This window comes from Bombus pascuorum, chromosome 11 (assembly GCF_905332965.1).
Source record: "Bombus pascuorum chromosome 11, iyBomPasc1.1, whole genome shotgun sequence".
NCBI classification, from domain to species: Eukaryota; Metazoa; Arthropoda; class Insecta; order Hymenoptera; family Apidae; genus Bombus; species Bombus pascuorum.
The window spans coordinates 7,857,859-7,874,778 of NC_083498.1; the positions used below are offsets into that span (position 1 = coordinate 7,857,859).

Here is a 16,920-nt window from a genome sequence, read left to right on the forward strand (position 1 = left end):
TGTTTTCGTAAAAATTCTAACTTTTACATTTTACCTTTTTTTTTACCGAAATAATGAAAGGTTTTATAAATATTTCAAATGATACAAAATTACTGTAATATTCTGTCAAAGTTCGTGATACTACTTTCATTTCTATAAAATGTACATTGTCAAGGACGATTATTATACACACAAAAATGACGAAACTGACAATGTCATACAAATGACAAGGTAGACGAGAATTAATGTTTTATAATACTTGCTTATTTATTTAAGAGCTACGTTTACTTTATTCATTCTTCACACAGAAACATATTCTACATTTTATATTTACGTTATTCGTAACAAGCTTTATAAACACTTATTCGTAAATTATACATAACAATTTATATGTTTGAATATCACACTTTTCAAAGCTTTTTTGTTATTTAATTCTATAACTCTATAAAAACAGCTGATTAGATATAATTTCAACAATGTGAATGAAAAATTACGTGTGAAAGTTATTAATTTACGAAATACATATAGTGATAATTTAGGAGCCTTTTATCACAAAGTGCTTATTGCTATCGCTTTAATCAAAAGTAATACAGTTTAATGTCAGATACATGCAGTGTTATAAGAATAAAACAATAATTATATATTTATCGTTTACATAACCTTTTAAGAAAATTCACAATATGGCAGGAGAATCCACTTTTTGTACGTATGTTATTAGTTTTCATATTTAGAATTTATAACAGAGGAAAATATGAAGAACTGAAATTTGATTTGCTAATTGCTTTCATCAAATGGAATATTAAAAATAACAATTTTAATCAATTAAATAATGTATAATATTGCTTATGACAGTGTATAATAAACTGTAAAATGGAGCTTGGAGAACATTTGTAGCTGCACTATACATAATATTAAGAATAGGGGTGTGTGGATACCTGAGTCTAAGTTCAAGCCAATCATTAGTCAAATTAATTCGTATGGGATCGGGGTTCTTGGAGCTTATAATATTTAGATACTCGGACATACTTATGTAGTTACAAACTTTCGGAATCCCAATCCTACATCAAGAATTCCCGATCCAATCTAAATGTACTTTCGAATACTTGAACATCCCTAATTACGAGTATCACACACAGCAACTATTAACACTTTTACTGCCCGCCAGTCAATATGTCGCCCCTTGGTGCTTATACGAAAACCGCCACTGACCGATATATCGGCTATGCTTGTTTACATTCAGACTATCTCTCCTCCGAGTGCGGTATTTTTCGCATATATCACGTATTTGAAGCTGGCAGTATGAGGGTTAATACGTCTGAAGTTATGTTATAATTAATTAATATATCACCATTTAAAGTACCATTTGCTATATGTAAACAAAGTTTCAGAATTTGACATAATTCTTCTTCATTATAGTTTCTTATATAATAAAAACAATGATAACAAAAACATATATTTTCATAGGGTTGTGAATTTTGCATTTTAAGAATAATGAGTTATACGGTTCATGTAAAAATTTCCTTACATTTCTATATAATACCATACATGATTTTATAAAACAGTGCTCTTATGTAAATTGTTTAGAAAGAGGAAGATGCATTTTATAAAATGCTCGTATTTGAAGTAAATTTTAAACTCAAAGGTAGATCATAAATATTTCATTTTTTCATTAATCACTTCAGTTTCAAAATGCACTGTTTTAAATAATTGTAAATCATACTTCCATATATTTGTATATTTATTCTATATTGTGAAAATATACATATATAATTAAATTTGTCCAGCTGAATAAATCACAGCATAAGGCACAGCTGTATATGTACTATATCAAAAAGATAAGACATGCAACTGTACTATCGTATCTTTATCGTAAATACAAGGAAGCAGCAAAACTTTGATCTCATATGTAATATCTTCTGTTTTATCTTTCTAAATTTGAATAATCACTTTATTCTCCAAGTAGAACAGTTTATCTTAGTAGATAATTATATAGTTATTTGTAAAAAATTTAATTGCAATATGAATTTGATGTTTAACAAACATATTTTTTAGTTTCAATAGAGTACAAAAAATATTGTACTAATCAAGACATGTTTCTTATTAAATCTGGCAGTCTTATGTAAATGGAGATCTGCAGAGTGGACACAACGCTTGATGCTGTAAGATCAGGTGTGATTTAAATTCATTAATTTAAATTTTGATGAAATTAAAAAGATCTGCAATCATGAAGTTTGTGCGTAATACTGTATTGTTAATGTTACTTACCCCTTGAGCTTGATGTCTCCATTTATCAATGCAACTCTTATGAAATTGATGTTTGCAAGGTAGGATGTATGTAGCTCTATTTATCAATGGTAATAGACATATTGAACATTCTTCAGAATCAAATAATCTGTTGTGTCGTCTATTATCATTGAGGAAAAAGTTATTTGTTATTCAATTATGTAATACTTATTTACGTAGTTATGCTTCTACTATACACTTATATTTAGATCATGTTTAAAGCAACTTACTCTGAATGATATTCGTACGCATGTTCATAGTATTGCTGCGCAGTTCTTGGCTTATTAGTTCCAAACATAAAATAGAGAACCGTAGCTACGGTGACTCCGATCAGTATAGTTACAAAACCAGCATGCGGCATCTTTCTGGTATTGACAGTTCAACTAACAACAATCAACAAATTCGACGAACTAACTTTGGATATCCCATCCGCTCAAACTTATGAAACTAACGTTGATCTACAGCTTTTAGCAAAACTACGTAAAAAATACGACGAAACCCGTGAAATCCCCGCGGCATAAACAATGAAAAGATCGGAACGTTGCCTACTTCAACAGCATCGATTCTTCGTTTTGACGTCTGGACAGAATAAAACACTATTATAACTTTGCATCGCAGTCATATAAACAGACCTCGACACTCGCTAGGGAAAACCATCCCAAAATTGAATCCAGAAAAATAAACATGGAAGATAACAAAGTTCTCGTTCTTGCGAGACAGATAGAGATGAGTAAAGAGTCTCTGTCTCTATCTGAAACATTTCTAGTATATGACACATGCGCAGAACGCGAACCTTCTTGTCTTCCATCTTAACTTTTGATGACTCAATTTTCGAACGGTTTCTTCTATGCTTTTGGTATGAGTGATAAGCCTGCTTATATGATCGTGATCGTGGTTTGCACATAAGAGCAAACAGGCTGGCTAACAGAAGTTTTGCCAACTTACATATCAAACATAATCGTTAAAAATAATAATATACTGTGAATCTCAACTTTGATTAAAATTACTACTAATATATGTCTGATGTGAAAATAAGTGCATTGAAATTATGATAGTGTGTGATAGTAAATTATTAATAACGATACAATTACATTTATCCTAGGGGTTGTTATTTAGTGTCTTACTGAAGATGACTGGGGACATTTGACATATATATGCCAAATTTATGATGGTATCGTCATATAATATAGTAAAAATTGCATTTTTATATTGCATAAGTTATCATTTACTTTCATTTTATTTTTGAAATGGATAGATTTTCATTTTTCAACAGTTATAAAATGATACATTTATTGCTATTTACATTAATATTCCTAAAAATGACTAAAAGAAATGGCGAAAAAATATTACGTCTTTTTCACTTTGAAAGATATTTGTAAAAAAGAGTCATCAATATAATTTTATGTTAATGCTTTGCATTCAACTTTAAAAATTTCTCTCAACAATTGTTAAATTAAAACAATACATAGCCTCATTTAGATAAATTTATGAAGAGTGAAATCTTTTCACCTGCTTGTTTTAAACTACATGCATTGATTAGTCGTAAATAACACTAATGGCATTAATAAAATTTAAACCTTCATAACACAACAGATCTAAACGAGTAATATCACTCCTTGAGAATGATGCGCTCGCTAAAGTAATCCTCCCAAGTTATTCCTTTGATTATGAGAAATTACATCTTTATCGTCCTCTTATTAATGGCATATTTCAAATCTGGTAATCTAAAGTTGCTGTAGAATGAGGGGGTGATAATGTAACAGGTGTCATAGAAGAAACTGTACGATTGATAGATTGTAGTGGTGGTGCTTGCTGTTTTATTAACATGTGTCGCAGACATTGTGCTTCCTCTCGAAGCGTTATCACTTGTGCCCTCAAAATTGCATTTTCATGCTCCAAAATAGTTGCGCGTAATGCAATCTACAATAACATTTTAACAATTTGATACATTATAAATATTTTCTTGTTCTTATAGCAATATAATTCAACTTTTACTCACGTTATCTTCTCGTATTTTTCGGGCGTCACGAGATTTTTTCGCAGCTTGATTATTACGTTTACGTCTTTCGTAATATTTCTCGTCCTTCTGATCATCTGGAATGGGTTTTTTTTCGCTCCTGGGTCGTCTGTGTACGCTTGTAATGTTATTCGCACCCAAAAAGTGACGATTTATCATAGTACCTGTTTTACCAACAGATTAAAAAAGATTAATTAATCATTGCACTTCATACTCACGTATTTACGAAATCACGATAAATGTAAAATTATTCATCAATGTTTAATCAATCAATTAGTGAAAAGTACAAAAGTTTTGCCCCGGGTGAGGATCGAACTCACGACCTTAAGATTATGAGACTTACGCGCTGCCTACTGCGCTACCGAGGCACTTATAAACACAATTGAATAATAACAAATAATAAAGCTTAATTTATACAAACATTTTTCTTACTAAGTAATTAAAACAAATATTCACTTACTTGTATTGCTATTTGAAAATGCTGGGGGTACACTTATGGTTTGTATTAAAGGTTGCATGGTAGTTACGAATGGTGATTGAAGCAAAGATCCTGGAAGTGAAAACGTTGTTGACAATGGTGAAGGTGTTCGGCCGATTGCTGTATCCGGTGTATTCGAACTTTCTAAAATGTCGATATTTCTAAAGTTGTAGTCTTTGGAATTGTATGGTTCGTATCTGCACAGATCTACAAAATTAATATAATTTTATTATAATTTTCCATATATTTTTAATAATAAGGAGAAGATATTGCAAACTAACTTCTAGTTTTATTTTGAGAAATGTATCTAGCAATCAAACTACGTAGTATTTATTTATGAATATCAATTTATCTAATTTAATTATTTTAAAAGATATTGCTCGTATAGTAATAAAATAATTAATGTGTATAAAATTTGTTACATAGTGAAAGGAATATATATGTTTTTTAAAAAACGAAGTAATAACCGCCCCTGTGGCCTAATGGATAAGGCATCGGTCTCCTAAACCGGGGATTGTGGGTTCGAGTCCCACCAGGGGTAATTAAAAACTTTATTTTTTGTTTTCCAATTCTATAGATTATTTCTTTTTGTCCTTATTTAGTACTGCATTTAAAAAAGCAACACAACTATGAAATTCAATGAAATTAGTTAAAATTCACCGCTATTCTAAAGGGGATGAATTAAAAATAAAGAAATTGTGTCTTATTTCATTTTAGAAATACAATTTTAACAACATACAGTAAATTTACGTGTATGATTGATTTTAACGTATTGTATGTTTTCACAAAATCCTTGTCGATTCACTATGAATACCATATTATAATTAACCTTTCCAAATATTTCTGCCCAGACGGATTTTACCTTTTTCACTTACCCCTCTAATTACTCCGACGATATTAATAACATAATAACAAGGGTATTCTATCATTTTAAATGTGAAAGAAATAAAAGTAAAAATTGTAAAAAAAAACCTCTGCCGTGACAATGTGTCAATAGCACATTGCCGTGACCAGGATTCGAACCTGGGTTACTACGGCCACAACGTAGGGTCCTAACCACTAGACGATCACGGCTACTAGAGGAGTTGCAAACAGTCTGGAAATCGCCTAAATTCAAACATCATGCTGATCAACATGTTAATCTATCCATGAACTGATTCGCTTGCTCTTTAACTAAACAAAATATCAAATGACAAAACTGAAAAAAACGTAATAAACGTAAAATGAAATTAAATATATCAATTTGAACAATAAATAAATGTAATAATGTACAAATACAAATAAATATATTAATAACGAAGATATAGTACATTTCATAGTTACTATGCTCTTATTGTATAAAGAATAAAAAACTTAAGTGCTTGTAAATAAAAATTAAGCGCTTTTATCAAGAAAAAAATTGTATTTTATGATTATGAAGAAAATTGATATCAAAATAAGAAGATGCAGATTTCTAATTAAACAATAGAGAATGAAAAATTCATAAAAGTACCTGAAGTCGGTGCGAACAGGCTATAGCTTCTCAAGAAATGCAACGCAGAAACCGCGCCTGACACTGCGCTTCCGCTACAAATTGTCCTTGCATGCGCGTGAGAGCTCATTCCTCTAAAACAGATAGAAACTATAAACACCAATGAAACCACGTGCAGCACTTTCAAAGACGATCAAATTATTTTCATTCACAAATGAATCAAATAAATCACCGATATTTCTATTCGATAAAAGTTCCTATCAACTTCTGAAACCATCCCTAATCTTGAATTAATTCAAACTCACAATTTATCGCGTTCATCAGATGTTCTTCACTTATCATCCACAAATGTTAAATTTACAATCTCCTCTTGATCTTCTCAATCTGTATAATTTCGATTAATTGTAAAGTAAAATTGAGTTTCTTTTCTTTTGATGTTTCCACGCTTCACAAAATTAGTTGTTCCCGTATTCACTAACCATAAATTCAATAATAATTTAGAAATATTGAGAAATATTAGCTAGATGTTTAAGGACGCCATTAAGTGTTGAAGAGGAATTTCGACTTCTTCGCGACGTAACTTCTTTCTCGTCATAACTTCCCGTCAGGTCTGTTGATGTTCCTTATCACGTGCTTCGTTACCGCATACCTTCTCACAGAAAGGATCCGCAATTCGTCGCCATCAGGGATGGTTCCGCCTCTCTGTACATGCGCAACGTAGAAGCTAGCTACTGTTCCGCCCCTGAATCGTTAGGGGTGAGTACTTGGCTGGTATTTTAAATGGTCAAGCAAGGCAAAAACCTAACCCTGGGCGGCCAATCCCCGGGTATGGGGCCCGCGGGCGATAATCGCTCAACCTTACGCACGTATCACGACCCTAATCTCTAGATCTATTGTTATAATAGGTCGCTGGGCTCTTCGTATCTTGCATGATTGAATGATGGAGATTAGCATCGGCATCGCGTTGAAAGTTGTTACTGACGGACGTTACTGTTTATGAAACACGCATTTATGCTCTTTTTCTTCTGGTCATATCGTTGCTTCACTTCTGCGTGCCTCGAATTAATGTTCGAACGACAATTTTTTCTGTAAAAAAAAGTCTTTATGATTTATTTCATATCGAAACATATTATAAATATGGTAAGAATTTGTCATTTTTTAAAAGAAGATATTTTTAACATACTTTATACTTACTATAGTCGTTACGCTTATATTTTATACATTTATCATGTAGAGGTAGAAATGTGGGTATTATAGAAATAAGTATAAAATTTAAGTTTTCATAAGAAAACGTGGTTTCAAATGCATGGAGCAATCGCCTAACTTTCGTTGTCCTTTATGAAGGAAAAGCGAGGATATTGGGACACAACAGTTTTATTCTATCATTTTTTATATGATCAACGTGTATAAACTTCAAAGAGAATCCTACACGTATTTCAGCTTTCTGGATAAGTTTTAGCATTTTTTACGAACTCTGCATTCTATTCCTTTCATTTTTGTTTAGATTTCTAGTAAGATTTTTGGATGTTCATCAGCGTGAACGATTCTACAAAAAATGCCTTCTGCGTCATAAAACAGCTGATCCTCCTAATCCACGCCTTAGTCGCTTTCTCTTCTTGAATCACATAATAGACAGAAAACTAAAAATATTAATAAAAATATATAATAATATTAAAAGGAAAATGTTATCTTAAATAAGATACAAATGTGTATATAAATATATAGGACAGAGAAGAAGATAACACATATTCATACTTTTGAAAATTTTCGCATGAACGTTACCTTGTTGCATATAGTTCTTGTATACTTTACAAATAATACTATAACATTTCATGACTGTATAAATTCATGTCACTAATAATTATTGCATAGCTTCTGCCATAAACCATTGCAAAGTAAGATAAACTTAAATTTTCAATTTTTAAACATTATTGAATACCTTGGATTTTACTAGTATATCTGCAGGAAATACACTTTTATATGCAGTTGAAACTGCACTTTCTGGCGCTACTTTAAAACCGACAATCCTATTTAGTCTGTTTGCTGGAAAGGAATTACCTTACTACCTACAAGAAATACAAAAGTCTCGTTATTATGTCGATAAGGACTCGGGAACACCTTTATTATTCTTTGTTTGGTATTTTATATCTCTACATATAGGATATTTCAACGTAGTAAGTGTCTTCGAGAAACCATAAACATGTAGACAGAAACATAAACATAAACATAGACAGAGACACTAATTATGAAAGATATTTTGTAAGCATACAATATCCTTTAAGTTCTTTATAAGTTATGTTTATATTAGACAATACGTTTATACAATATTTTTAGTGATATAATATATTACCTTTATATTATATTAATAGCGTGCTTCGTATTATTCCTAATTCGTATTTTATTCACTGTTTGGCCGATCTATTTGGCAGAGGCTCTCATATTTTCAGAAAGCTTAAGTTTCCCTTTTGGCAAATTATTTTATGGCATTTATCTTCATCTGTCTATGCTTACGTACATATGTACATATAGACATACAAGAACATTGGCATGCCATGTTAATCTAGCAGACAAGAACCACCTACCTACGCGTTTCTAATGTCTCTGGGACAATCGGCAGCTGACACTTTCATGTTACCTACGAATGTTTAATGCGTTGGTAATTATTATGAAGTAAATTACACGACCGTGTAGGCAATATCGAATGGGGGAACTGCAACATTGATGAGGCTGACTCGTGCCTTAAAATTGTTTCTATTCGACCTCATCAATGTTGCAATCCACGCCGTCCGTACGACATGGATGGCAATTAATGGTCAAAAGATCGATTGCTTTTCGCGGGAGTTAGCCGTACTGCAATAGAACAACCAGGTCCTTTGACCTTCGCGTGTCTGTAGCTGTGTATTGCGAAGCATAATCGGCACAGAACGATCAGAAAATATAAGTAATATTAGTAATTCTATCAGTAAATACTTTCCAATTGTTCAATTAAATGTTGTGCGCTGGATAACACTAAACACGCTTTTCAATTTGCAACGCGAGAATTTTAAGAAATATTAATATAAAAGTATCTAAAAGTTTAAAAATATAGATATAGTCAAATGATCGAAAATTTTACATCAATGTTTACGTATAGCTTTTCTCAACGCTTAAAAAAAGTAATTATTCTGTTTGAAAAAGATATTTGTATATGCATGAAGAAAATAATTTCAAGAATTACTCAACTAGTGCTGCGAATAGCGCTTAATTTCTTTCTGCTAAATTAAATAATATTTTTAGGCAGTTAAAAAATTCTACTTTCAACGAATTCGCTATATTTATGATATCCTTAATTTTGTCTATGTTTGCAGCATTAAATCTTCTTCCTTTCTTTAACACAAGTTGGACACTAATAGCGGTAAACGTAATTGCACGAAAGAGAATTGGAGGTGCGACGGTGATTTACAGAATAGCGTGTCGTTTTCGTACGCGAAAAAAGGGGGTGAGCAGCGTGGATTATATTGCCTGTTCAAATTTAACTCGGGGACGGGGGCGCACCGCGGGTTAAATAACGCCATTTGTTATCGTAATATCTAATTTAGCGTTGAAGGGTGATGCGCCAACGGCCATGTGGTCGTGATCTCACGAGGCCACGGTACAGGTGTCTTAGGAACAACAGTTTAGCTTCCATAAGTTCGCCAGGTGTACCTGTAAGAAACAAAATGATTCATTCCCAGACCCGCTTTTAAACATGAACTATACTCCCTGGCAATTTTTGCAATACTTATTCTACATTTACATATTTTTTAAGTTAAGAAAAGATATCCTTATCATTGGGATCTTCTTCAATAAACGTAGATGTTATTTTAAAGTATACCTTCTATCATCCAAATGAATATATTTTTTAGATTGTTGAAGAAATTGGATTGAGGTTTACTTAAGTATCGAAAACTACTGCCAATAAATATTTTAAACATACTATTCCTACTAATTTTTACAATATGTATATTTTCCCAATACATATCTTCATGATAATTTTTTCATTCTTGTTAAGAGATCATATAAGGAATCTTAAAAAGAATACTCCTGTTAGTATTAAGATAAATGTAATTTTGAATTTTGCTTAAGATGCTTAAGATTACTTGAGATTACTTAAGATATTTAAGAAAAGTACTGATTGTTAATTAATAAGAAATTAGTCTCCTTGGAATTTCAATTTCCTTTTCAAAATTCAATTTTTTACTTCTACATATGCAAAGAAAATGGACAACTTGGTAATATAATGGTATAATATATATATAATGGTAATCATTCCTTTATAATGATACCAATGAAAGCTAAACCTGCTAATCGATCTGATCAGGTCTGACGTTTTCGCAGAGAAGCAAAAATAATCAACGAGACCTGTCCTTATATTACGAACCGCGTTCTCGTCGCTCTGTCGGCCGCTCGTTATCATTATGCGGCTGGATTCGCGATAGCAAACGCCCCCGCGGCTCTTGCTCGCTTGGTCTCTGCTCGTGCGAACCCAAACACCTGCCCGCGACCAACGAGTAACGTGACATCACGTCATGTGACCTCCTGAGCCCCGGATGCGCCCCGAAACCCCTTAGATCCCAATGACACCGCGCGACCTCTGACTAATCTGCGTAATCGCAGTCCTGGAAAACGATGGATTACACACTCTGACCATATCTTCGTGCCGCCATCGCATTTTCCTCATTATACCTTCTGTCCTTTTTAATCTTACTATTAAAGTAACCAAAGTTTCCCTTTGGTTCCTTTAGATATATTTTTTTATAAGCATAAACAATTATTTTAAAGATTGACCTATCGTGCTATCAAAATTTCTCCTTAATTCTTTTAGGTATACTTTTGTTATACCTAATGATTAGCCTGGTTTGTCATGGTTTTAAACTTAAGATATTACAAAGATATAATACAGTAGTCATTAGTATTATAAACAGTTACCAGTTCATTATAAGTATTGTTGCAGGTATTTTGACCTATTTACTTGTTTCCTTTAGTGATCAAGGATCAACTGGATCAACTGGATCAAGGATCAACTCAATTTGGTAACAATCCTAATTCGAGTAACAATTTTTATTGGAATATAGATAGGAGGTATTTAAAGAAGATTTAAGAATTTGTTAAGTCAGTTTTGAAAAATATAATTGTAGTGTCACTTTATAGAATAAACCTCTCTTAAATGAAATTACCTACTTTAAAAAAGAAACATTTAATCAATGATATACAATACCTAATTACTTTATATAATCAACATTTTTACCTTCACATTTTATCTAATCTATCAGTTGGAACTCAATTATACCAATATAAAACAAAATCTAGTAGATCCTAAGTCTCCAAGTTCTTCGGAGTTCAAGGCATGAACGATTCACCTGAAGAAGCTTCAACAAGTATTTTTCATCGTTCCACGAGTAAAATGTTTGTTCTCCTTGTTCGTAAGCGATGAATACGAAGGAAGATCACGCATGATTCTATGTATTGTACACCTAGAAGCGACATCATGGCGAAAGGGTCGCGTGTCTAGCCATTAATTTCATCCACCGTTTACCATCTTCGCGTAGGAAGCACGGATTCCTCTTTCACCCTTGCATGAAGTCACGTATTCGTGACGCCCATTGTTTCACAACCGAAGCAAAGTTATCTCATCAAGTCGTCACGAGGACGCCCCTCCTCTTTGGCAAAAGACGTGATTAAACTTTTCTTACTTCGCTCGGTTTGCCTATTTACCACTGACTTCCGACTACGTTCTGCGTTCCTTCTACGTGTTTCGTGTCAGGTGTGTACTGATTAGCAGATTTCCGTTTTCGTTACTTCGTTTACGCTTCCCTTATGCGGGAAGTATCGCCTGCGATGAAAGATTAACGTACCAGTTTTTACTTTTCTTCCTTTGGGTTACCTTTTTGACTTTTTTCAAGCAACCTGCATCGTTTCATTTTTAGTTCCATGAAGTAACTTTTGAATTCACGTGATTTCTAGATTTATATTTGAGCCGTTCACACTCAACATATGAAATTTTTTAATTAAAATTGAATTGAATGAAAATTCTCAGGTTTGATGTCATAGCATTGATGCTTCTTATATATAATTTCATCAATTTTCTCTATTTTTGTTTTATGGAATGAACTCATTTGGCAAATAAGTGGTTTATCTGATCCTTGGAGAATTCAGAATGAATATGTGTTAACAAATTAATGTGCTCACTCCATACGTTTCTAAAAATCGCAATATTTTGAAAAGTAAATTTATAATAAATAATTTAATAAAGCACATCATGTAGAAATAATAGATACAAGATAAAAGTTATACAATTTTATATAAAAATTCTATATGCTGAATGGTTCTCCTCTAGTCTACCATTGTCCGATTCTTACAATTTTCCAGATTCTTTCGTTCGTAGATTCTTTGCCCTAGTTCTTTCATTGAATGAGTTAACGTAAATACTTCTTGTTCCATTAAGAAATACTAGAAAATATAATAAGAGATACCGTAATTCTTCCATAACTAGAACTTAATCATTTAGACTTAGGGTTTGGTCCCGTGAGGTATAGAAGGAGTATACAGCCCTTCGTTTCCCAGGCTGTTGGCAAATTGTGGCTTACCGCGCTGGCACGGTTCTTATCCGCACTCGTCCAGGTAATTCTTAGCCAGTAAGCTCGTCGTTATCAGATACGAAACAACCATCAATAATTTTGCGAAATTCTAAAAGAAACAACGGAAAAATTCAGATGTAATCGTACTCTGACTACGATTCTTGGTACATTTCTTTTTAAGTGTTCTTTCTTAAGTGTTTATTTATAGAGATTCTATTTATAGAAATTCTGTTCATAGAGATTCTATTTAATAGTTCTGTAATGATTTTCTCTTGGAATAAAATTATTTTTACATAAAGAAAGATATTATTAAGATTGAATACTTAACGAAAATTGTTTTTTTAAATTATTAATCAATGAAAAGTTGCTACCGTATAACTATTCTTATTCTTTTACAATACAAATACAAGATAGATGTGAAAAGGTAGATTTAAATATGAGAAAGGAAAGCTACACAGTAGAAAGTCAACTTGCATAACGAAAATGGAAGAGAGCAATATATAATTTCATTATACATTACATTATTGAAATAAAAGCATGTTGTTTCCGTGTACGAACAGACATTGCTTCTTATTAATATTTTACTCATACGGTTCTCCCTCCAGCGATCAAATGCTCCTCCTATTTTTTCCTCTTCAGACCAACACACCGCCCACTTACCATATAGCATGTTCATGTACTGTTATTTCAATTGCAAATCGATACTGACGCATGGAAAACACAGTTACAGAGGTAACTCCAGGCAAGATGGATTTCATATGTCTTGGAACATGGAATAATCTGGCCTTTTATTTAATTCTATTGCTGGACTCTGTGCTTTACAATACTAATATGTGTTGAAAACTATCGTTATTATTATTTAAATATTAATAAATCCTATGATATACTGTTCTCTCACACGATGATCTACAGTGGTTAAAAATATGATAATAGCGTAGTAAATATAAATGGTAATGCTAGAAATAAAATTCTTATTGGAAAAATAGTGTTATTTTTTAAATTATTATCATAAATAAATATTCTGAGTTCTATTGAAGTTCTACCGAATTTGTTTATTAAAAGAAATATCTGAACATTCGTAAGTTATTCTAAATGTATTGTTACCGTATACGGCATCCTTCAAGATAGTTCACTTCAATGACATCTTGATAAACGATAATCTTCAAATTCACACGCTCGATACAAGTACGTGTTGTTTTTCTAAATTTTACATGCTTTCTTACTGGATCATTTACTTTGAATATGGAGAATTCAAGATCAGGAACATTATCAGACGCAGAGGCAAACAGAATGTTAAATGAAATCCTTGAAGAAGACAGGGAAGAAAATTTAGACGATGATGACGAAGATGACGATGAAGGCGATAAATCAGAGTGTACAGCAGCTTGCGCAGAAGATCCTGCTGTTAAAAAGGTCTAACATATACTACATAACAAGAAAATAATCTTTTAAAAAATTCAATAAAATGTTTCCTTTTTAAGTCCATCATCTTCTTGAAATCAATTTTGGCAATTACAATTTTTCAAAGTTCTTCAATCTCCAACTTTGTCATAATATATTCAAACTAAATAATAAACCATAATATACTCATCTTCCTGAAACCATCCTTCACCAATTCCAACTTCACAAACCTTCTTCATTCTCAACTTTCTATTACAATATTTAACTTATATAATTTATATTAAATATAAAACATCAGATTCAAACTTAATCAGAACAGCAGTCTTAACGTCATTCATCGTCATACAATTTCTTTCTTTTTGCAGAGATTTTGCGAGTGTATACGCATCGCAGAAAACTCTTCGAGGTTCTCCTTGCGCGTGATGGAGGCGATGAAGTTGTTGCAGCGCAAAGAAGACCGTCTGCTACCGACATCCACCGCGGAGGATATCGTCGACTATATTCAAGCAACTTATCACGACGATGGTGACCTTTACGCTCAGGTGCGAACCACGCTGAAACAGGTCTGTTCCCAAGGGTTAGTTCTGCGTCAAACAGAGCGAAACAGCCGGTGTAGGCGAAAATTGTGTCTCGCGTGAGACACGATCGCGTTTCAAGGCAACTGCAAAACCGTTTATCTCGCTCGTAGACCGTGCATCTATCGACCAGTTTCGTTTGCAGTTCAACTGTTAACTGTAACGCTTCCATCGGTTCGTTTCACTCGATGAACAATCAAATCTTTTCCTGTAAATGAAATTTAGGAGATTTCGGAAGGATCTATTAGTAACTGGGATTTCTAAGGCCGTTATGGAAAATAAAGAAAATGCAATTGTTTGTTTTTTTATAAAACTATACAATATAGTGCTATAGTTGTAAAAAGCTATGACTGTGTTTCATAGAAAATTATATTCTCTATTTAAAAATAAAATATATTACGTTTATTATTGAAATTAATAAGAAAATAGTTTATTTTCTATTAACAATTTTTATCCATTTTATATTCTATCATTATATATATTACTAATGTTAAGTAAACAGTTAGAGGACCTTAAAATATATTAAGAAAGCGACAATGAATTTCCAAATAATTATTCTTATGACGTAGTGCAGAATAGCACTATTTTTTCGCCTCAAAAGTTAAGATAACTTATCCATAAATTTCTATCCTAGATTCGTTATGGAATTGTTAGAAAACGAGTATCATTTAATCGGACCAAATGCGATCTCGATGAACCAAGCCACTTGTATGAAAGATCGAAGGGATTGCGCATTGTCTTCGCCAGTTAAGACACCGAAACTTCGCAGGAAACACGATGATAATGATGACGATTGCGACTGTGAAACGACAACTGACGAGGAACCAGAACCTACGAGCAAAAGTCGAAGAGTATGGATCAACAAATCAAAAAGAAATACTCGAAGGCAACACGAAGAACATGAAGAGAATGTTGCAGCTAAAGAAGTACCGCAATGCTCTTGTAACATGACTGACGAAGACGTAGGTGAAGACGAATGCGAATGCGAGGATCAAGTACAGAGAAACGCTAGACATGATCATAATTCAAGAGTGCAAAAAAGAGAAGATGTGCAAAAAAATGATCACAGAAGAATAAATGAAGAAAGACAAACGAGACCAGTTCAGGATTTCTTGATAAAGTCCTCAAGAAGAAATGTTCAGGAAAGGAATAGAACGACGATAGGAAACAATAGATCAAACCAAGCATTATCAGATAACGTGGATAATTTTTACAGTGAATTACAAGGAAAGATTTTGTCTTCTGGAGACAAAAAGAGGGAAAGAGAACTAAAAGCGTGGATTAAACGTTGTCAAGAAAAATGTAAACGACAAGAGTATCGACGAAACAGAAATAATTAAGTTTTTCGTTGAGCTCGTGACTCTGCTAAACGTGACTTTGATTTAAATTATTAATAGATAACTACTCCAAGTGGTGTGCTCTTTTGAATGATAAAAAAATTATTTTTGAATGGAATATTTTTCACGTAACGTTTTGTGCGTACAACATTTTATACAAATTTTATCAAATGTATAATAAATAGGTCTTTGTACCTTTTATTCCGTTTTCACTTGTTTTTTTTTGTATCATTATATATTACCTTTTTATTGGTTTATACATATTATTTTTATTTTTCGTTGGAAATAGTGTCAAACATGGAGAAAGTTGTAGGAACCTGCCGGTACGATCGATGGGGATTAAATAACCAGAATGCACCGCAAAAGAAAGTGCTTCACTTACATAAGATCTTAATCTGTTATCTAAAATGCCAAATATCACAAATATAGAGATTTTATATCACTTACATTAATAAATTACATCGAAAAAATATAATTCATATTAAACTTATACCTGTATTTGAGTTTCTGCGCGAATGGATGATTCTCTTTCTTGCGTTTCTTCTTCGAAATCTATTACATGCATTATTACGTTGTTTTCGAACGCTATCGGTGTACGCGATCTTCCTTAGATATTTATACACCAAATCGGAAACCGTTGATTTCTGATCATGGCGTCGTAGAGGATTTTGCTCCTTGTTTCTATTATTTTTGTTTTGAGATGCCAATCTATTCATAGTTATGCATTATTCGAGAAAATTAGGAAAGAGAAGAGCGAATTTAAAAGATTTAAATGTTAAAGAA

The 16,920-nt window shown here is 32.5% G+C and overlaps 2 protein-coding genes, 1 long non-coding RNA gene and 3 other non-coding genes across 8 annotated transcripts; 1 reads left to right on the forward strand and 5 right to left on the reverse strand.

Annotated features, from left to right (window-relative positions):
- Positions 1 to 242: 242 nt before the first annotated feature.
- On the reverse strand, positions 243 to 2,844 carry LOC132912329 (RING finger protein 141-like). The gene is made up of 3 exons (XM_060969739.1): positions 2,493 to 2,844; positions 2,245 to 2,383; positions 243 to 2,136 (listed from the first exon to the last, which is right to left on the reverse strand). Exons 1-3 carry the CDS (start codon positions 2,621 to 2,623, stop codon positions 2,095 to 2,097), a joined length of 312 nt encoding a protein of 103 aa, XP_060825722.1. The 5' UTR covers positions 2,624 to 2,844; the 3' UTR covers positions 243 to 2,094.
- Positions 2,845 to 3,535: 691 nt separating this feature from the next.
- LOC132912311 (transcription factor ces-2) lies at positions 3,536 to 7,535 on the reverse strand. Of its 3 annotated transcripts, XM_060969714.1 has the most exons (6): positions 7,435 to 7,535; positions 6,534 to 7,314; positions 6,250 to 6,362; positions 4,740 to 4,964; positions 4,262 to 4,443; positions 3,536 to 4,182 (listed from the first exon to the last, which is right to left on the reverse strand). In XM_060969714.1, the coding sequence occupies exons 3-6, from the start codon at positions 6,356 to 6,358 to the stop codon at positions 3,973 to 3,975; spliced, it is 726 nt and encodes a 241-aa protein (XP_060825697.1). In that variant the 5' UTR covers positions 6,359 to 6,362; positions 6,534 to 7,314; positions 7,435 to 7,535; the 3' UTR covers positions 3,536 to 3,972. The 3 variants fall into 3 exon arrangements, with proteins under 3 accessions (XP_060825697.1, XP_060825699.1, XP_060825698.1); XM_060969716.1 differs by lacking the exons at positions 6,250 to 6,362; positions 6,534 to 7,314; positions 7,435 to 7,535 and adding an exon at positions 5,736 to 5,874; XM_060969715.1 differs by lacking the exons at positions 6,250 to 6,362; positions 6,534 to 7,314; positions 7,435 to 7,535 and adding an exon at positions 5,508 to 5,702.
- On the reverse strand, positions 4,575 to 4,647 carry Trnam-cau (transfer RNA methionine (anticodon CAU)). The gene has a single exon. It is a non-coding gene; the product is annotated as a tRNA-Met (tRNA).
- On the forward strand, positions 5,226 to 5,298 carry Trnar-ccu (transfer RNA arginine (anticodon CCU)). Its single transcript has one exon. It is a non-coding gene; the product is annotated as a tRNA-Arg (tRNA).
- Positions 5,760 to 5,831, reverse strand: Trnah-gug (transfer RNA histidin (anticodon GUG)). Its single transcript has one exon. It is a non-coding gene; the product is annotated as a tRNA-His (tRNA).
- Positions 7,536 to 8,205: 670 nt separating the features above from the next.
- Positions 8,206 to 9,215, reverse strand: LOC132912349 (uncharacterized). The gene is made up of 3 exons (XR_009659189.1): positions 8,811 to 9,215; positions 8,579 to 8,690; positions 8,206 to 8,294 (listed from the first exon to the last, which is right to left on the reverse strand). It is a non-coding gene; the product is annotated as an uncharacterized LOC132912349 (long non-coding RNA).
- Between the last annotated feature and the right edge of the window lie 7,705 nt (positions 9,216 to 16,920).